Source organism: Eschrichtius robustus, chromosome 14 (genome assembly GCF_028021215.1).
Source record: "Eschrichtius robustus isolate mEscRob2 chromosome 14, mEscRob2.pri, whole genome shotgun sequence".
Taxonomy (NCBI): Eukaryota; Metazoa; Chordata; class Mammalia; order Artiodactyla; family Eschrichtiidae; genus Eschrichtius; species Eschrichtius robustus.
This window is the reverse complement of record NC_090837.1, coordinates 35,257,367-35,279,584: the sequence shown is the minus strand read 5'-3', so window position 1 is coordinate 35,279,584 and position 22,218 is coordinate 35,257,367. Positions and strand designations below refer to the sequence as shown.

The 22,218-nt window shown below is 41.2% G+C and overlaps 1 protein-coding gene across 5 annotated transcripts in view; it reads right to left on the bottom strand.

The window, feature by feature from the left end:
- DLGAP1 (DLG associated protein 1) overlaps window positions 1-22,218 on the bottom strand; it is an 846,176-nt gene that overhangs the window by 243,676 nt on the left and 580,282 nt on the right. For all 5 annotated transcript variants that reach the window (XM_068562839.1, XM_068562840.1, XM_068562841.1 and 2 more), the window contains one exon: window positions 9,598-9,812. In XM_068562839.1, coding sequence (XP_068418940.1) covers window positions 9,598-9,812 — 215 coding nt within the window. The remainder of the gene's footprint in view (window positions 1-9,597; window positions 9,813-22,218) is intronic.

Sequence of the window (22,218 nt, the reverse complement as noted above, 5' to 3'; positions counted from 1 at the left end):
TTGTTAATAAAATGTGTTGGTTGCTCTTGGCAGCCTTCAACAAGGTGTTACGTACTTTGAAAAAAACTCAGAAAAGAATTGGTTAAATACAAGCAATAATGAAAGGGAATAAGAAGAGTCTAGACATTTGTGGACTTGTGGGATTGGAAGAAGCAACTGATCTCAACCCGATTTGTAAAAAGTAAACCCAAGAAAGCCTTTGAGTAAAGAAGACATGATGAAAACCACCCTGTGTGGCACCGTTCAAATCAAGGACATGGTCCCCTCACTCCATTGTTCACGCTTCTGAATGGAGTCAAATGATTTAGAATGAAGATACAGTTAAGTGAATCTTTTTAATTAGATTAAAATGCTGCAGGGAAGAGCGGCTAATAAGTTGATAAGCTGAGAGTATCTGAGATAGAGAGAGGCATCAGGGTAGGAAGGCAAACAAATAGAGCAAAAATGGCCATTGCACCTCCAAGGGTTCTGTGTGATGGTTGCTACATGGAACTCACTGGAACCAATAGGTAAGAAGTTGACTATGGTCTGGAGAGAGCCGTACTTCCCAAAGCATCACAAGCCTAAATTAAAAGACACGGCAATGAGAGAAGTCCTAAAATGTCTCTTGGCTCCAAGGAGAACATGTTCCCTGATGTGTACTTTGGATATGGTCATGGAGGATAATAGAAATGGAACAGTCTCCCAGGGAGCTGGATGACATGGGGGACAAAGACCAGAGAAGTTGCTCCAAGGAGCAGAATTGCAGCCTAATCAAGAAACATCCCCTCCCCCAGAGCTGAGAGCATCCTACCCAGTGGGATTTCAGAATTGCTATGGACCAGTGACTACTGTTAGCTCCCATCTCCTTTTTGAATGGGAATGTTTATTGTGGATGGTTTGACCTTCTCCTGTCATTATGTATGGGGTGTATGGGAGGCAAATCGTTTATCGTTTTGAGTCTGCAGGTCTCCAGATGCAGAGGAGCCACATCTGGACCAGATGTAGCTATTATAGTGCATCATTCCCTGCTCTATAGGCTATCACACATCACCCACAGACCATACATTTTGAGGTTGATGGGGCTATGATAGGACCAGGACAGGGCTTTTGGGTTTTCTCCCCTTGATGGTGGTGGGGCATGAATATATTTTGCTTGTGGGAGAGACAGTAAGCCAAAAATTTTGTGTCCAGACAGACTTTGATAGTCATTGGTGCTGCTTGCCAAATATTGTTTTGTGCATCCATGTCCTGGGCACATGGTAAGATTGCCTTTGTTGCCCTCTTTGAAGATAGACATTGCCATCTCACTAGCTTTTGCCCATAAACAGGAACGGAGGAGACCTGTCCCACTTGCGAGAGGAAGCGTTAAGACCCTGTGCTCGTGCCCTGCCTTGGTGACTCTGGGAGCCTTTGTTGATGTTTTGTATCCATAACTTGGTCCTGGGTGACCAAGGCGAGCAGAGTTCCCTACTGACCCAAGATGGTCAGGTAGCATGAGCAAGAAATAAAGTTTTGCTGTTAGAAGCCTCTCTGATTTAGGGGTTGTTTTTCACTCCCAGTATAATGTAGCCTATTCCAACTAGGACAGGCCTGAAGCCAGCAAAATAGATCCTAAGAACAATTAGGAGCTCCATTTGATAGAAGCATAGAATCCTTGTAAGAGGGAAGCAGGGAAGAAGCTCTCAAAGGAGAGAGAAACTCAACGCTGTTGGGGACCATATGAAGAGACACATGGGGTTCAGAAATGATTTCGCGGTGACCTGGTAGAAAGTCTCTGGGAAGAGTGGTTGCCAAGAGAGGCTAGAGGCAGCTAGACAAACTGGTCCATTGCAGTCATCCACGTGAGTGAAGGGAAGCCCTAAAGCTTGAGGAGGTGAGAGGTGAACCACAACATTTCAAGACTGAATTTAGGAAAATGGTAATTTAGTTGATTGAAGCAGAAGAGTCAGGAAGAGAAGTGATGTACTTACAAAGCAGTGAATTATGTGGGCACCTTGAAATCTCATCTTCCTGCATGCTTATCTTAAAAATATAGGATCAGTGTACATGATAAGGCTTAGACTCCACAGGCTGGAAAAATCTGATATAGAGATTTGGTCTGTTCCACCCAAATTTCCAAGCAGAGTTATCAATGTGCTCAGAGAAAGGGAGTTCAGGTTGTTTTAAAAGATGCCTGGGAAAGTTGCTCTCAAAATTCCCAAATTAATTTATGCAATAATTAAAAACTTTGCCGTTAGAAGTTCCTCCCTGCAGTTAACCTAAATTCCTTGGGCTGCAGTTTTGATCTCATTTCTTTCTGTTTTATATATAGGGATGTTGATGGTTTTGTTATTCATACGCATCCTCTGTAAAGGTAAATGTACTTGGGACTTAACGCCCAGCCTCCCTCAAAAAGGATGAGAGGCAGCTTCTAATACGTCTGCTTAGAGGTCCTTTTCAAGGAACTGTTTTCATTCCTGCCATCTGAGGCCCATGAGGAGATTTCCTTAATGATATAAAATGACAGCAAAGCTAATAACTTGAACTATCCTGACAAAATAGTAAACTGTAAAAAAACAAAAACAAAAACAAAAACAAAAAACCCAAAACAACAACAACAAAACCCTCCCTGTGCCAGGTAAAGTGGATTTTTCTGATCAGAGAAAAATTCTGAACAAAATGATCAACTTTAGTACTACCAGCCTCTGAATTTTAATTCCTTTCATTTCTACTGTGCCTGCCTTTGCCCTTTTTAGATTTGAGAGTATATCCAGCTATATATATACATATATATATATATACGTATATATATATACATATATATATATATACATATATATATATATACATATATATATATATATGTATATATATATATTTACTCCTACTTGACCCTGGAAAACCAGATTTTAGTAAAGCATTTAATAAATTTATTGAAACCAAGGTGTACATGCCTCACACAGTACTTTAATATTAAAGGTGCTGAATAAATGTTTGTTATATGAATAAATGAGTGAGTGAAACACGAATAAAATTTCTGACTATTATTAGCATGTTCTTTATACCTGGTTGTCTGCACTTTTAACAGGGAACACAGATATGAAATTGAGGGAATGGTTGCAAACAGATGGGCAAAGGAAAGGAGTTTTAACACTCTTTGCAAACAGAAGTCTCCCTGGCAGGATAGTAAGTAGTATAGCCTTAAAGGAGTGAGGACTTTTCATTTCCAGAACCCTCTTTGGGGTCTTCCCTTGCCCCCATCTCTCCATTGTCTCTAGGGCCTTGCTGACACTGCCACACCTGGCCGGGCATGTGAGGAAGGCCCAGCTGACACACTGTACAGACAAAGAGCACACACAGGTCCCGGGTTTGCTACTACACTTGTCCCGACTGGGCTGAACCCAGGCTCCCAAGAGGCCATCATTTCTCCCCATGACCCCATCAGCCAATGCCTACTTAACTCTTAATCTCCTCAATCCTTTGGTCATTTGACCTTTCCTTTCTTTACCCCCGGCCAAGCCTGAGTCAAGATGTTCTCAAGGCCCTTCCTGTTTCAGCTGCATGTCTTCCTGCTTGCACTTCCAGGTCAGAACTTATTTCACTGCAACCTCTGACATCCCCCTCAAATCTGCTCTGAATTCTCCGTATCTGCCTTGAATGGCTCCTTTTCCTGGGCACCCAGTTGATCTTCCTTTTCTCTTCCATTTTGGACCCTCTTTCATATCTTTTGCTCATCTCTGCAGTCTCAGTGAGTCCATCATTCCAACCAGCCTTTTATTCTTTCTGCTTTCAACCCCTGGCCTCATATCTTAGTTGACATGTAACCTCAGACAAGTTATTTAATCTCCCTAAGACAGAGATTCCTCATTTGTAAAGTGGGGAAAATCTCATGTATGGAGTTATGGTGATTAAACAATCAAAACAAAGCAAGACAAAGAAATGTAAGCCCTGAGCACTCATTCAGGCACTTAGAACCTCATTAAAACTGAAATCTCTCTCCTGTGTTTTAAACTTTCCATTCCTTCTCTCTAAAAGGCATCTGAATTTCCTTTCATTCCTTCACCTCCCTCAAAGACACACAGACAATTCGTTCCTCTCTGAGGCTGTGATCATTGCAGGGACAGTGCAGTCAATGCAGGTTCCTTTCCAAAATGGTCTTTGCTAAAGAGCAAGAGACCAGGATACAGACTATGATACTTACACGCCCATCTCATTTGGAGGAGGGTATTCACACCCCAAAGAGAGACCTATTTTTTTTAAGCTGGGCATGGTGACAGGGGCTGAATATAATAGGCAATTTCTTGTACCAGTGGTTTTGTTTGTTTATTTTGTCTTTTAACCAGGCTTTTTTTTCTAGCAGTGGGTTGAAAGGTATTTAGATAATTTGTCTATGAGTAAATGAATGAGTTTCCCTGTTTTAAACTTTTTCCCATTTCTTCTTGTTTTGGGGGGGAAGGGGTTGGGAGGATAGAGGATATAAGAAGACAGTGTTATGGTCGGGAAAGATGGGAGACTATCCTGAGTTTATGTCACTGAGGATGTAAACTCACAATTTTGTAGTGTTGGGTTATGCTAGTCTGTTCATCCTCCCATTGGAAGGGGCATCTGCTTCTATATGTTACAGTTACTGAGGGACAGGAGCGGAATATCAAAGCATTTGGGGGAAACAGACAACAAAGGAAAACAGAGACATTTCCCTCCACTTAAGACAAAGAAGGAAAGATGTACGTGGCTATGTTCTTCAATATGGTTCACATCCTTAGGAAAAAAAAAATCGCCATGCTTCCATCTTCATAGCCCGTGCCCCCTCTTTTTTCTGGGAAGAAAAGGAATACAAGGAGCTGTAGGTGGGTGGGAGGGGCATATGGAATGTGAAGAAACAGCAGAGGACGTAGTGTGTCTAGAGAGAAAAAAGGGAGAAGGAAACTTCTACATAGATAAGCAAAACAAGACACTCCAGCAAGAGGCTACAGTTTTGGGTTCCTGATGTAGAACTGACTCATTTTAAATCTCCAGAATTAAAGCTGAAGGAGAACAACCCCATCTGTCTCTTCTCAAGTTATTTCGTTTACCAATACTACCTTCTTTTGTCTTCAGACTGTGAACTGCCAGTGCTTTGTGCTTCATCCTTATAATTATACACATTAGTGCTGAAAGTTTCCTCAGAGACCATGTAGACGAGGGATAGCACCTTGTGTCATGGCTGGTCAATGAGAAGTGTGGTTGAAGCTCTGTTGAGAAGGGATCCGAGGCCTAGTCTGTACTCAGTTGGGAGGGTGCTGGGATCCATTAATTCTGGGATCAGCTAATGCTGTCTGCATGGGGCTGGGGTGGGGCTGAGAGGGAGCAATCTAAGTGGCACCATCCAAGCTAAGAGCATGAGACTCTCATTTAATTTGGGAGGGGGGTGGTGGGACTCAGAGACATCAAACCAGTTGCCAAAAGCCACAGAGCCATTTATTTTTTAAAAAAGTTTCAGGATTAGAAAAAGAATGATGATTTTGAGGATTAACCGTCCTGAAAATAAATTAGCATTTAGGATTGAAAATAAATCTTCCTGAAGGCTTTTGTTAGATACATTATCCACATTGCTGGGAGCTCTCCAGAGCCAAGCATGCACAGAAGCCTGGGGCCCATCTCACCGATTTCAGAGGAGTTTCAAAGTCTATAATATCAGAGGCTGACTATTTCTTCCAGGAGAAAATTTTTCTTAGTGCTTGGATGAAGGGATAAAGAACTACGAAGAGATTTTAGAGTGTTATTTGCTTAGGATTAATGGACATTTATTTGAATTTAACTTTAGAATCTTTTACATGACAGCTCACTTAATGTCATTTTTTAAAAGTCCTTTTTACAGTCTATTGAATGAAAGTCCACGATGGGATTTGGACATGGCTTTAACTAATCATGGAAGCAGACAGGAGTCTCCTTTCCAGAATAAATAGCATACTATAGCAAATCCAAGTAAAAGACTTAAATCCCTCATCAGAGCCAAGATGTGGTGACCTGCTTTGAGGGAACTTGGGCCTCCAAACCTCTCTCCTACTTGCCTGAGAATTTACTATTAAACATTCAGAAGTTCTTTCTGAAAATACTAATATTCTTGGGTGATATGCCATTTCAAATTCGTTGTTAGTTAATAATGAAGAAAGAAGGAAAAGCTAGTGGTGAGGGGAAGGGATTTGTTACTATCTGTGGGAGAAGAGAAGGGAGTGGGAGAGATAATGGTCCCCAGAGAGTAGCTACAGAAGTTTTGCAGCCCAAAGATGGAGTTCATTGTCTCAAGACTCCTTCTGACTCCAGAATGTTCAACTGACTTTAGGCCTTATCTACCTGAAGACACAATCATTGACATTAAGTAGCTGATGAAAACCAGCCTCAGAAGTAAGCTCTCAAGATGCCTTTGGAAAACAGAAAAGAAAGAAGAAAAACAATGTAAGAAAGTGTAGGAGTGCCTCTTCTCCAACACTCCTGAGAGAAGATGGGAGTTGAAAACCTCAAACAAAATGTTTGCCCCATCTCACTTGGCTAATTTTGGTTATCTTGGTTCATGGCTATGATTCATCCCTAAAGCTGTGAATTGCTGAGGAGGAAGGAGGAAAAAAAATGGACTTAAATGTCAAAGAAGTAGGAACAAAAATATAGTTTTCTTTTTTGGGGAACTAGAATTCCAGGACATGGGGATCTTTTTTTCTTATGAGGGATGGAATACTTCGAACTAGAAAAATAATGAGCTCCAGTCAAAACATCGTCAAGAAAGAAAAGAATGGATTATGAGTTATGTCATGTCCGAATTTTTGCTTTCCTAATGTGTTCCCCTTCTTTCCCTTGTGTACCTCTTGAAATCTCATTAAACTAGACATCACTAAGACACCTATGTCGTTGAGTATGATGGAAGCTTAATATGTGGACTGTAAGGGGAAAGGGAGCTCCTGGAGCAGATGAGGGAGAAATGAATGGAGACAAACAGACTATGACAAATAAGTCTGGGAGAGGTGATGGTAGCACAGGGAAGAAAGGCGTGTGTGAATGACAGTGAGCTGTTGTCTTGCGTACTGAAGAATGGAGGGTGACAGAGATGGTTTGGTGAAACTCCATCCTTAGAAAAGAAAAACATTTTTCAGTGTAGTAGGTGTCCCCTAGTAAATTGGGTACCATTTGGAATTTCCACAGGTTTGGAGGAAGAAAGGTGCAGTCACTACTCTGATACTCAGGTACCTGACCTTTCTACCATCAGTTTAGCCACTATCTGTGTATTCACCTTTTTCTGCTCTTCAAACTTCTGAACAGTAAAAAATATATATGTAGGATGGTTGTAAAAACAGGCTCTAGGACATTAAAGGAAGATAACATCAGGTGGAAGCAAAATGAAAGAGTTCCAGTGACTTCAGAGCAGATTCCCCACAGCCCTGAAGCTAATAAGGAGATGGGTCCAAGACTCAACGGTTAAAGTTGATTTCTGCGCCTCCCCTGTCCTCAGCCTCCTTAGAGCACTCCCCGCACCCTCCCCTGTGGCTCTGCTCTTTTCTCTTCTCCTTGTCCCTGGTAGGACTCGAGCAGCAGGAGTCATTGTATCTCATCCCCCACGACCCAAAGCATCATGCATCTGAAGTGACATGCGTCCCAATAGGTAAATGAATGGGATATAAAGGGGGTGGAAGGGACTCTGGAAGTTGCAGAATCCCACTGCTTGGTTTGCATTTGAGGACACTGAGATCTTGAGGGTCCAAGTGAATTTCTTGCCCAAAGCATCCCCGTTTTTTTTGCATCTTCTAGAAGATGTCAGTTAACACCACGGCTGTGACTACCTTTGATTGTCTCTAGGGGAGAGATATTCTAAAGTTCATAGAAGATACTTCCCAGAAGGTTCCTTGGCGCCCCCAATTTTCCTACCACCTCGGCCCACTGCCATTATTACAAATCCAGTTCTTTGCAGACTGGCTCAGGTTCTTTTCTGAGCCTCTGTGAGGGGTGCCACAGTGCAATGAAGACCCGATTGTATTTTCCATTTCTGTGATCAACTTTTACCTTGTGTGGCAGTTAGGGGTTACATTGTGTTTCCCACACTGATATGTCAAAGTCCTAAATTTAATACCTGTGAATATGACCTTGCCTGGAAATAGAGTCTTTGCAGATTTAATCAAGTTAAAAATGAGGTCATTATTGATCCTATATGATCCAATATGACTGACGTCATAAGAAGACAACCACGCGAAGACACGGAAAGGAGAAGCCCAGGTGACGACAGAGGCAGAGATCAAAGTGCCATAGTTGCGAGCCAAGGAATGCCAAGGGCGGCCGGACACAGCCAGAAGCTAGGAAGAGGCAACGAGGTATTATTCTTTCCAGGCTTCAGAAGGAGCGTGGCCCTGACAATACCTTGATTTCAGACTTCCAGCTTCCAGAACTGTGAGATAATAAATCTGTACTGTTTCAAGTTCATGGTACTTGGTCATGGCAACACTAGGAAACTATCACCTGCAGTAATAAAGGCAAAGAGGAAGGGCAACCAGAAGCCGAAGGAAAGAAAGAGCTGCTTTTCTTGGATTGGTTTACTAATGTCATTGGTATTCATTTCTCATTGAAATGATCCACAGTGGTTCCACATGATCCTCTGAAAAAAAATTCATGAGGGGACCCTCTCTGTCACTTCTTTAAGATATAATATTTGATAGTTTGCTATTTGAATACATTTTTCATGATAGAAGTCAGCTGTTTTTTAGTATTCTAGGTTTAATAATCTAGTTTCTTCTCAATCTGATGGATTTGGTCTTTTTTCTGTTTTATTAACTTTGCCTTTTAATATTTTATTTTGTAATGCAATATAAATGCATGAATAGTAATATGTATTTCCTCAAAATATGGAATCAAAGGCACTTAAAAATACTAATTACCCATAATACTTTTTTTAGTCCAAATGATGATCCACATGATGATCTGTTCCAAGGCTCTGATTTGCTCTCCAGAAATAATATTAACAATTAAATCAGCCCTTACAATAATCAGTTTCAGTAGTTTCTTTTGTAATGCTGTTCTCTGTTTACAAATAGCACAAACTGAAGTAAGGGCTACTTAGAATCATACTTCTCAAAACAAAAAAAAATTTTTTTAAGGTCTTACAAATTATAATACGTATCGAGTGTCCAAGTTTAAAAACATCTGTCAAGAATTTTCACATACTACCCAATTTTTAAGCATAGCCACATTCTATAACCTTCTCCAAGATAATCTACTCTATTTTATTACTCAATCATCTGAAAAATTCAAGAGTTTTTTAAGGAAGTGTTGCCCCATAGATTTAGTGGCTAAACAACGTCCAAGAGTGGGGATACACAGACATCCTCATTGGTCAGAAATCTTCTTTTTAGAGGCCATTCTGGATTGTTGCAAACTCTTTTGGAAGGTTGGGGGTTCAGCTTATGCTCTATGCAGGGCGCACCTGGATGCCTATGTCTTTGAAGGCACTGGGATGTATGAGTCAGACCCAAGGTCAAGATCAATAGAATATTCAATACATCACAGTGCTCCATCTGTGGGATGTTTTCTGCCCCATTTACGCTAGAAGTTGCAAGATCGGATTGTAGGTGATTATACAGGGGGTGGGGCTACCGGAAGTAGAGCATTGGAAACACTTACTTGAGTGTGGTGAGTTCTGTAAGGGATGGCTGAGTAGCCTTGAGATAGCTTTCCCTTCGCGCAGCAACTTTGGGAGAAGGCTTCGGGCTGGTGTCCGAGTCCCCGCTGTCTTCATCTCCCATGGCCTTGATGTAGCTGCCGCTCCGCATTCTACGGCAGGGAATTTCATCATCTTTACCTCGAGGGGTGTACCCTGTCCATTCATCCTGTGGGACCTATGCAGATACAAAACAGATAGTTCCTGCTTTATAAAAGTCTATCTTCTTCTTTTCTGTCCTGACTGTGAATATGGATAATACAGGTAATTATGTAAAACTTTAGACATTAACTTTTCAATAATAGTGTTTTACCATAATTGGTCTGAAAATATTTTGAATACATGCAAATCTATGTCTCAAGCTTTGAAAGAACCTGTGTACTAGGAAAAATTATAACCATTTGATTCACTTCTCCATTTTCTCACGCTGAAAATAATTGTCAGGCATACGGATGCCGTTGGAAAGCGGTTTTATTTGAGTTTTTCAATGATTTGTTTTCAGTTGTTATTTAAAATTCAGGAATATTTCTCTTTTACCTTCCCTGCATCTTCCATCTCTAGCATCTTGTATCCATAGTGCTTCCTCCTAAACCAGTGGTCTACACCAGCTGCATTCACTTCCCAAGCACCGATTCTTTCTGAATCCTCTTAATTTGGATTCAGCCTCCATAGAGTGCTCAAAACACTCTTTGAAGGTTTCCAATGATCTCCTCATGAAAGCTAGTGGCATCTTCTTAATTTAAATTTTTCTTGGCCTCTTCACACACACACACACACACACACACACACACACTCAAAACACCTCTTAAGAGTCTCCCCCCTTTTGGCTTTCTGGTTACTCTACTTACCTGATTTATCCACTACTTATCTGCATTGTTCTTTTTCCCTCTAGCTTTGCTGGATCCTACTCCAAGTCCCTAATTGTGGGGACCCCTCAAGACAATGTTCTCAGCACGCTGTTCGTTTTTCTTTCTACAATCATTTCCTTTGAGTTCAGCAGGGCACCACCCTATGCTACAGAGGGCTTCTTTCTGACCTTATCTTCAGTTCTTAGATTCCCCAGTTCAACATGGACCCAACCTAGGGTCTCGTATCTCCTCCATTTGGTAAGAGAAATGCATAATAATGGCCACTCTTTGTATCCATTAAGAAGTAACGAACATCCTACGTACTGTGCACAGAACACTGCGCAGGGCTTAATTAAAAGAGACCAGAAAATGGGGAGGCTGGTTCTTGCCCTCAACAAGCTGATAATAGAGATGAGAAGACAGAGCATACGAAAATTTGGGAACAGTTCCAAGTCAACATGTTAGCAAGTTTCAGATGTGGTGCCGTAGATGGACTATGCACTAAGGAGACACTAGGAACAGGAGTTATCAGTAATGGTGATGGGGAAGGAGGATCCAGGAAGCACTCCCTAGAACTGGCCAGGTTTGCACTGAGAAGGTAAAAAGGTATTGAATATTTTCATGCTAACTATTCACTGATTATCCATTAAATAATGCCATGTTTCATTATCAACATTTAACTATGCTAAGAAATTTGCTTATAGGATCTTGCTTCATCGATACAACAACTCTATGTATTTTTCTGTATTTCTCGGATGAGAAGCAGAAGCTCAGAGAGCTTAAGAAATTTGCCAAAGAACACACAACTAATAAATGGCGGCACTAGGGTCCAAAGCATTTTTGGCTTAACTCAAAGATAAGTGTGTACTTAATCTAAAATTTATGATTAATAACATACAAATTTTAAATCTAAAGTGTTAACTGTCCACAATGATACACACACAGAGTAGACATAGATTTTTAAACATTATCGGTTCTAGGACCTGAGAACAGACATTCCACTAAAAGCACTATTCTTTCCTCCTTAATTTATACATTTATCTATATAATTTGAAAACGTATATCTAGAAACATCAGACTGAAGAGATGCTACTATTCCTGGACCTGAAAACAGTGGTTTGTAGGTTCTAATGCTGAAAACTACCAATAAAGTTTGGTTAAGCTTCACTATGCAGCTTATTTTATTTAACAGACTCTTAAATCATGCTTCCTATGTGCAGGCACTGTTCTAAATGCTTTATAAATGTTAACTCATTTGATCCACACAGCTAAGGGCACTATTATTATCCCCATTTTACAAATGAGGAAACTGAGGTTATGTAACTCGCCCAACATCCCAGCTACGAAGGGGCAGAGTTCCAGCCCAGCAGCTCTTGGGGTCTTGCTGTGACCATATTTGATGCTGTCTCGCTCTGTATGATCTTGTGGCACCTATAGAACTGAACAACTATAGTCCCATGACACCTTCGTCATCCATCACGTCTGATCCATTTGCCATTTATTAATTATGGTAGTAGCAATGTAGAGTTTTTGCTTTTTTCGCTAAAAACCCATCCACATCACCATAGCAACAGGGAGACTTCTTAGGGAAATTATAAATGCTGAGAACAGTCTTGTTTTCCTTCCATTGGCAGGTGAGTCACTGCAAAGATATGATCATACTCAGAACCTCATTATTGGCTCAGTAATTACATCTTATAAATTAAGTTGGTACAGCTGAGGGTCACAGAGGAGGCAGCCAACGCTTGCCATTTCTCAGTACTGATGCACAGCTCATAAGTGTTGCTCTCTGAACTATGTCAGAGACCAATGACAACTTATTAGCTCATATTGCTTATGAAACAAAACATGGCAAATTTTTGTTTAGGTGTTTTTTTTCCCCCAAATTTAGTTTATGGTAGAAACTTGGTCTTATACTAGAAACAGGCTGCAACTGTTGCTAAGGGAACCAGCTGGGAAGTATTTAATGCGTATATGTTTCAATTAAACATATTTTTCAAATGATAGCAGCTAAGAAGTTTATGGAAGTGATTTGCTTTGGAATGGATTTTAAAAATCAATACATTATTCATACACTGAAAAGTAGCCTACAATAAATTACATGTAAAATAATACAGAAATTAGCTCCAGGAAAAACGTAAAGAAACAGAACCTCAAGACTTTGGAGAAGAAAAATACTGTTGCTGAACAATAAGGGCCAGCAAAGTCGCTATAATTTGAGCCACAGTTTTTATTATGTCTCTTAAATTTGAAAGCAAAAGAGGAGGCAGTGGTTGGTTACATTGTTTTCAAGGAAAGCATACCAGTTTGTTTAGGGGCCAGGGCATGAAATGTTACTCCCTTTCCATTGAAAAGAAAGGAGAGTCATGTGCTGCAGCTACTATTGTGATCTAGTCAAGGTTGCTGTGTCTTTCTGTGTCAGTTGCACAGAGAGAAAAGATTTAGGCAAATCCAAAGAAAAAACTAACCTTGCAGCTGTCTGCGAAAACCTTCCTATTACTGGTCCTAGTGGTTAGGGGAATGGAAGTCTTTGTAAGAAAGGGAAGCTGGAGCAGATAAAGGAGCAGCCTGGGCACTTGTTGATGACAGGCAAGCCAGATGTCCTGCTTGCCTGCACGAGCTTCGTTAAAGAAATAGCAATAAAATCAGTCTAATAAAGCTTAGGGTTTAACAACAGTATGGGTTAGAGAAAAAGAGGATTATTTGTTTTTTAATGCGTATGTTTAAGCATGAAACTCCAGTGGAGAACTTTATTTTTGAGAGAACAAAATGAGGATTAGTGTGCATTTTTCTATTTGGGGGATAGCCAGGCTATAACTTAAACCATATGTCATGGTTCAGGAGTAAAAAGACCTGTCTCTGACAAGGAATGACCATAACCAGGTGCTATCATCCTCTAATTACAGGATGAAGATGCTTTCTTAGTTGAAATAGTGTCACGGGCACTGAATGATGGGCCATCCTAACGCAACAAGAGAAAATTAATACCACCTAATGGTGGCATGCTTACATTTTCTGTCTCCCTCTTTGCCTCTCTCCTTGTCTGCCTCCCTTCTTCCTTCACTTTTGCAAGGTTCTTTTTCTTTTTTCTTTTTTCTTTCCAGAGAAGGCAGGATTTATTACTTGCAGCAAGTAAGGAAAACACCTGCTTTCCCAAAGCGGTGTCTCTGCAAGTAGTTTTTGCTTGTTCGTTTTCCAGCCATGGTCCGGGTGCCGGGAATGTGCAGGCAGTGAACCATACAAATGTTGATCCCAAGTTGTGGCGCTCACATTGCAGAAGGAGAGCAGGAAGAGACGGATGATAGACAAGTATACCCATAAATGAACAAGACGATTTCAGAAACCATAAATGCCATTAGGAAAGTAAGATGGGGTGATGTGACAAAGGGGTTGGAGGAGAACCCCTTTAACTTGTTCCTCAGCGAAGCCACTGGGAAGAGGTAACATCTAAGAGGAGATCAGTTCCGACCAAAGGAGCCAACCTGGAGGAGAGCTGGGGAGGCGCTTCCGGGCAGCAGGATCAGCCAGTGCGAAGTCTCTAGAGTAGGGATAAGCTTTGTGTGTAACTGAAGCCTAGGAAGAAGACGCCATTGTGGCGGGAGAGTCCTGACCAAGAGGGAAATGCCAGGAGAGGCTTGGGAGGTGGGACCAGGTCACACAGGCTCTTGTAAACCCATCTCAAATCTTCCTTCAAGCTGAACTCAGCAATCCCAAAGCTCCCTCCAACTGCTCCAGCCTAAATTCAACTCCTTTGTGAAATCTATAGCATGTACCATCTACATAAGGGGTCAGCCAACTGTAGCTCACAGGTGAAATCCAGCTTGCCATCTGCATTTGTAAATAAAGTTTTATTGGCACACAGTCATGCTCACTCATTACGTATTGACTGTGGCTGGTTTTAAATGAGAAGGGCAGAGTTGTATGGTTGTGATGGAGACGGTATGGCCCCTAACCTGATCCACAGATTCCTTCTAAGTACTTAAGTTGCATAATCCTACAATGGCATTTATATACATGACTTGTTTTCTGTGTCTTTGTGTCATCTCTCCAGTGGCTCAGGAAGCCTGCTGAAACTGGGGGAAGCCGTACTGCTGAAGGGTTAGGGGCTTGGGCTCTGCAACCGGCTTTTCCAGGTTTGGGTTTCCGCTGGACCACTAAATAGGGACATCCATGGGCTCATTAATTAAATTCTCTGTGCCTCAGTTTCCTTGTCTGTTTCCTACCCCATAAAGTTATACATGGATTAAATGAGGTAATGACCACGAGCACACAGGAAGTGCTCAATAAAGGTATGTTTTATGGGAGTTCTGCACTCGGCACACAGATGCTCCCTCATGGTGGATGACGTTGGCTTTCCAAGAAGACTCTCATGCCTTGCTTTCAATTTCTTTGATAATGGAGGGGCAGAAATAATTGAAATATATTAAGCAAAAACTTAAATTTCTAATATACTGCCTACGCCCATCAATTTTAAGTGAGACTGACCCATCAGGAAATACTCTACATTCTCTGTCCTGGGGACTCATCTCTATTCTGTAGGACCGAGGGGGGAGCCTGCTTCCTTGGGCCACCTGAAGCTGGCCTGGCTTCCCAGTGATCGAATCTCACATGACTCCTTTTTGTTCATAAAGCAGAAATCTTAAGGAAAAAGAAAACTCCATGGGAGATATTTTTGTATTTGGAGAAGCTATTTTTCTTTTAGAAACCTTGACTCAAGACCTATGCATTCCAGATGTCTGAGGACGGTTAAGGCCAACAGCCAGTGGTCAGGGAGGTGCTGGGCTGCACGAAGTGTCTGCTCTGTGCAGCGCTTAGTCACTGTGGTGGGGAGAGGCTGGAAAAGAAGAACTAATTAATTCCAACACCAATTTTGCTTTCACTCACTGTGTGTGACCTGGAATGAGTCACTTCACCTCTTTGATTCAATTTTTCCATCTGTAAAATGGGGATGATAATAGATGTATAATGAATAGAGATAATGTGTGTGAATATAGCTTGTGAACTTCAAAGCACCATTAAAAATCTGAGAATAAATGTTACAGATCTGTCTCCTCGTGGCTACTTTTAAAGTATGGCGAGCTATAAATATCTTGGGATTAAAAAGCAGTGGTGTTTTAACTAACATCCTTCTAGTCATTAAAGTAGATATTCTAGTATAAAGATATAAAAGCAAAGGGAATATGTATATGTAACCCTATGTAAAAATAGAAAAATCTCATATATATGAAAATTATAAATATAAGTAAAATATATTATTATATATTTTCTATTTATAATATATGTAATTTATAATGTATAATATAATGTATATTATATATATTTTATATATATATAAAAGGTTTCCCATAGGGAACCTTCAAGTGGCATCATTCAAGGTAATTCCTTCTGTCTGAATGTCTCAAACTCTTTGCTAATTGCTTTTTTTTTTTTTTTTTTTTTTTGGTCGGGGGGAGGTTATCCTATTGTCCTCTTGGTTACTAGAATTTCTATTCTATTCTGAATAGACAAGGTACCCCTACTTTTACACTTCCTCAGCTTTCCCCTAAGCTCCAAATGCTGCATTTTCCTGAATCCAAGATACCGATGCAAACTCCTCAATACATTCTTGTACCACTAAGAAAGAAACACCACCAATTAAGCTCTGACACTCCATAGATTAAATGATACATTCCAGTATCAAAGATGCTAAAATGTGAAAAATATGGAGCTCAGGAATCTATCAAACAGCTTTTTAAAGAATATGTGCAAAAATCAGAACACGAATGGATGTATTCTGGGATAGCAATTATAGAACTGAATGTTTGTATTCCTTAGTGACCAGATTAATAACAGTTAGCATTCATCTATGTCACGCTTTGGCCAAAAACATAAGTTTACACAATTGTCTCATGATCTTTACAACCGCCTTGAAGGATAGGAAGAGTAAATATTATCATCTCAGCTTATCAAATAAAGAAACTGAAGTCCAGAGAGGTTAGTAGCTAGGTCAGAGTGACACCGTGCCCAAGCTGGGAGGGGTTTGCCATACACAGTCCGGGGATTTTTTTTCTTCGTATTTAGATCTTGGTTGTTTTAGGAGTAACAATTGTCATTTTATGATCATCTAAAGAACACAGAGTTCAGATAAGAAAACAACTTCTGAGAGTTTTAAAGTCTGTCTGGAGGGAAAAAAAAAATTCATAAACAAAGAATTGCATGCCTTGAAATTAAAATAAGACATACTATTGCAGACATGGGAAGGCTTACTTTGAAAAGGCCCTTCCAATGCACACGGGGTTTGGCAGAGCTGCTGTCATAGAGTATAACTCCATATAGACAGAGTCAGACATTCTGTGCCAGGGATGGTCTGGGAGCCGAGGGCTGGGAGATGAAGCCATGTGTGAGTGACTCCTTGACAGCAGATTATCTCAGGATGGGAAGTTGGATGGTGAGGTTTGGAGTAATGAAAATGCGTGAGATTTGGGGAAATCTGAGAGCCACAAAAGGAATGCAGACACTTAGAAAGCCGGGACAGCCGAAATGGGGCATGTGTCCTGAAATATACCACGGGAGGCCGGGGTAATTCTGTGAGCAGTTCTGGGCTGCAGAGATTTGGGAAGAAAACGCATAAACCTAAGGCATAGGTGAGGTTTAGAGCCAGTTTCTATTTCGTCAGTAGCCAAAGAAGCTGGGAGAAATAACTTAGGCATTTGGTTCATTAGGTAGAAATAAAGACAATATAGCAAGGGAGAGCTGTGATTAAAATCGTGGGTATCAATGCTAGGCTTGTATTTGCAAGGCTACCCATTAGCAGCTGTTGATTTCTTCAACAATTGAGCATTTCAATTGAAGCAACCAGGTAAGTGAGGGCACTTGGCTATAGCTGAAGGGGGTCAACCTATTTGGCCTTTCCCGAGCTTGATAAGGAAGGGTAAATAGGAGGAGGCAAACCTGTACTTAGGAAAGGAAAGCTGGGGATCTGAGATAATTACAGAATAAGCTGACATTTATAGAGTAATCTCAAGGGCTGGAAGTGATACCAATGTGACTTTATTTTAATCCCTCTAGCAGTCCTATGAAATAGACGCTCCTGTTTCCATTTTACTGCCGCAAAACGGAGCTCAAAAAGCTGGACTGACTTGCCCAAGCTCATCATAACGAGTAGGAGTCTGCATTTATCTGATACCAAAGCCTTTGAGGATATCACGCTGCCTCTGATATGTTGATTGAGGGTGTGAACAAATTAACTTTAAAAAAAATGGAGTGCGTGCTCCCATGCTCTGTACTTTTTAAAAATAAAATGTAACTATTGAAATAAGCACACCCAGTAGCTTGTCCCTAATTGGCTAGCACGGATAAAGAGGGTTTAAAATAATAAATATGGAAAATAATTGTGAGATAAAGCAGCGCTTGCTGTCTCACCATCGCGTGGTGCCCTTAACAACTGTTGTTCTCAATTTTTGCTTAAACGTACATGGACAGTTTGTGAGGAATCAGAAGACCTGCATGACTGCCACACTTTCAAGGGTGTTGTGAGGGCCTCCAAGCACTCCGGTGGTTTTTCAGCACTTGTAAGAAGGCTGTGCCCTGGATGTCAAGGTCCTGCCTGGCACTCTGTACAGAAATGGCTGTAATGCATCGGCGTTCTAAGCACTTTTAGTGAGCTCTCAGATTCCCTACTCACTCGCCTCCTTTGCATCTTCTTTGCAGCTGGGAGAACTGCTTTTCTGCTCCATACAGCTTTCAACTTGACAAATGCGACTTGGCATAAATGTCCCTGTAGCCTTTTTAGCTTGCTCTTTTCAGAGCAAAAGCAGAAAAAAAAAAAAAGAGCAAGAATAGGAAAATTACAATTACACGATGTGTAGATCCCAAGGACCGATTTCCCTGGCAACCACCCTTTCTAACTCCCCTTGAATCCTGAAGCTGGTGTAAAAGTTAATTTGCTTCAGATTGCTTAAAAATTACCTATCAAGGACAAGAGTAAATACCTACCTCTTTTTAAATAGGGCTAATACCCTTTGCCACATCTTTCTCCAAATAACAATTTAAAATACCCTTGAATAGAACTTTGTAAACAATGCTATTTGATGGTGATTCACTCACTGCTACCCTATGGAATTATTCTCACCCACGTACGTTTACAGGTATCTACAGGGTACCTTGCACCGTAGCAGGTGCCAGGGCGATACACCAAAGACATTTCACAAAACACAGTCTGGTCTCAAAGGGGTTTACAAGTTTTAAGTGGATCAGGCAAATCTGGGGGGATGGATGAAGGGAAAGAGTAAAAATAGCTTTAAAGCGAATCAAGCTAAGTTGAGTATTAAATTTCAGTACCTCCGAATTACCTACTGGCTTTGTAGTTTGTTCTTATGAATCCCCTTCTTGGTGCTAAAACTGCTCCTTTGGAGTTGAACGTATCTGTGCAAAGCACATTGCCATTGGGAAATGGCACTGCAGGAGAGATGTGGAGGGGCAAGGTCTGTGACCCCTCAAAGGAGGGGAAGGATCCGTGGGCCTTTGGGGGCTGGCAGAAAATATTGCTCAGGTGATGCTCATGTCAAAGGGGGCACGATCTATTGGGAAGATACCCTTGTGATACCAGAACAAGAAATAGTAACTACGGTACTATATTCCAGTATAATATGAGGAGAGGGGAGGAAAACGCATTTTATTCATTGTCTACCCTGTATTTGGATTGTAGTGAACATCTGTGGCTTTTGCTACCCGGTTCTATTTCTGATTCTTGTTGTCACATCCCCACGATTTTGCTTTGGGGAAACCTTGCTCCCCCCAACTTGAGGTCTCCGTATGTTTCAGGAGTAGCAGAGGACTTGGCTTATCACGTTCCCCAGCTCTATGGCTTGTCTCATGGCCGAGCGTGTGATCTCAGGCTGTTCTATCAGCAAGCATCTCTGGACCTTTGCTTGGAAGCTGGGACAAAGATCGTTCCTCTCCTTCAGTATATCTATAGGGAAGCAATTAGCTTTAGGACCTGCTGGCAGCCATTTTATATTCCCTGCTGCACAAACATTATCTCATGTAATACACAACCCCAACGCTGTTAGTCATTCCACTGAAAAGATGAGAGAATTGAAACTTATGCTTTAAATAACATCCTCGAAAATGTATAGCTAGTAAACCGTAGTCAGAATTGAAAGCCACATTTGTCTCACTCAGATTTCTATGCTCTTTTCATCATATCATCATATCATTCTGTCTGTAAGCTTCAAAACTTAGTAATTTTCCATTAAACATAAAACTCAAGCATTAAGTTGCTGGGAGATACAACCCTATAACATTTTGAAACCTGTAGCAAGTAGTGAGGGTTAGCTGCTTGGAAGAACCAAAAGACTTTAAAAAGTAATGCCCACAGAACACCCGTCACCCAGCAGTTATAGCTGGCTACAAGTTTTAGTGAAATATGACCAAGAACACAAACATTCTAATAGATAGCAAGATGAAAACACCAGAGGTTTAGGTCTATGGTAAATATATGTATTTCCACTGACTATACAGAAGATAAGCTAAATTAGAGTCCTTAGTTTTTAATGCAACTGTTCATGTCTAACATGTCTTTCTGACATATTGGAGGCATGTCTGTTGGCTTGCCGTGGCTAGCTGAGCCATCATATTTTTCCATTATTTTTGCAGTCACTAGTCATGTAGGTTTCTGTACTATAATTCCATGACTTGAATCCCCTGAGGCAAACTAGACCCCTGTGTCTGGTGTTCAGAAGCAGCGATGTGGATAGAAGGTTAGTGAGCTTCCTCCTGGGGTCAATAGAAGGCCAGGTGTAGAGATACCACTAATCAAAAGTAAACTTCAGTGTTGGCTAAAATTTTATGAATCTCCCAGCATGTATGGAGACCCCAGTCCTTGTCAAATGCTTATGAGCGTGGATCTTTCTCCTTAGAACGTAAAGTCTGATAATCTTATTAGGAACAACTGTTAAAGCTCGTTTAGAGTCTAAAAAATATCAAGACCATCATCTCCAGTATTAATAGTTAATTTCCAAATTACGAACTTTGAAATGAATTTCAGCAAATATTTTCCTTTATCATTAATTTGGGGATATTAAGTTTCTCAAATGATGCTATGAATTATTATACTTGTGAATCATTCACTTAGGTATTTGGCATCTATTAAAAAAAACTCAACAGATTTAAGAAGAGACCCAAGTAAAAATTTCCTGCTTTTCATCGCTATCATATGATTACTACTGCATCTTGGTGATGTTTGGACTTTTTATTCCAAGTTACACTTACAACATCTGAAAGTGTATTGCATTCAAATGGACAAAAATAGACTCTTTCCTTCCTGAATACCACACTCTAATACAACCATACCATCATCTTTCAAATTACGTGAATCTAGAAAGAACTGAATAATATTTTGAGTGTCCTTTGCACACGTGTAACACAAAATTCCACGTTAATAATCCTTGTATGGGGAAACTGTCTCTTGAGGATTTGTACTTTAAGCCTATATTTCAACCCACTTCCTCTAGGCAGCATGATATCTAGAACTAACAGGGGTTGTCACTAAAGCCTGGGCACAGATGAGTGATACACCCAACAGCTACCTGAACCAGGATTTCCAAACTAGCTCAAGCTCCAGTGAGAGGGCATGTCCCACCTGGAGTATTCATTGTAGGATTTGAGGTAAGGTTTCTTAGACCAAACTTTATGACGGTATTCTTTTCCTTTGCTTAGTGGTTAGGCTGGAGGTAAAAGTACAATACCATTTCTTTTGTGATGTTTTCAAAATACTGTAAAAGTACTCATTCACTTATCCAATACATATTTGTTATTCAATGTATATTATTGTGAAATAGCTGCTGCTTTAGCCACAGGGGACACGGCAATGTATAAACAGAAAAAAAATTTGCCTTCACGGGGAAGGAGGAAAAGGACATTCATAAGATAAATAAAATGTACGTTACATGGCGAATGTGCTATGGAGAAAAAGAAAGCCGGGGAGGGTGACCAGAGAGTACGTGTGGAGGAGGGATCCTGGCGGGATGTGCAGTGTTGAAGGGTGTGCACAGACCAGGAAGGTCTCATTGAAAAAGAGACCTCCGAGTAAAGATCAGCATGGTGGGGGGTGAGGGGTTAGCCCTGAGATCTGTAGGGTGAGCGCTCGAGGCTGAAAGAAGAGTGAGAAGGTCCTGAGGGGAGGCCAGGTGGGAGGGAGAGGAGACTGTAGGTGAGCGCAGCTGTGTGTGATGGTGGGCATGATGGCAGTCAGGTGTGGGGTGCAGATCATGTGGGCTTTGCAGGCCATGGCGATGACTGTGGCTTTGACTCAGGGTGAGATGGGCATAGATCGGAGGTTTTGATGAGAGATGTGACACTTTCTGGCTTAAGAGGATCACTTCCGGTGCTGGTTGAGAATGGCTAGAAGGGGGTAAGGGTAGGATCAGAGGGGCAGTGTGGGGGGGCTTATGCAGTGATCCAGACTAGAGTGGAGGTGAGGGCTGCTGGTGGTGGAGGAGGAGATGGGGAGAAGATAGGGCCAGCAGGTTTCTTAACGATGATCGGGACATGCGTATTGCAGGTAAGAGAGGAGTCATGAAAGACTCCAAGGCTTTTGGCCTCATCAGTGGGATGGAGTGAATTCCCATTAGCTGAGATGAGGAGGCCCAAGGGAGGTGCAGAGATGGGGGGCAAAGCTTAGGAGTTCAGTTGGGGACGTATTCAGTTTGAGATGCCCACGAGACATCTCAGTAGAGAGACGGAATGGGGATGTGG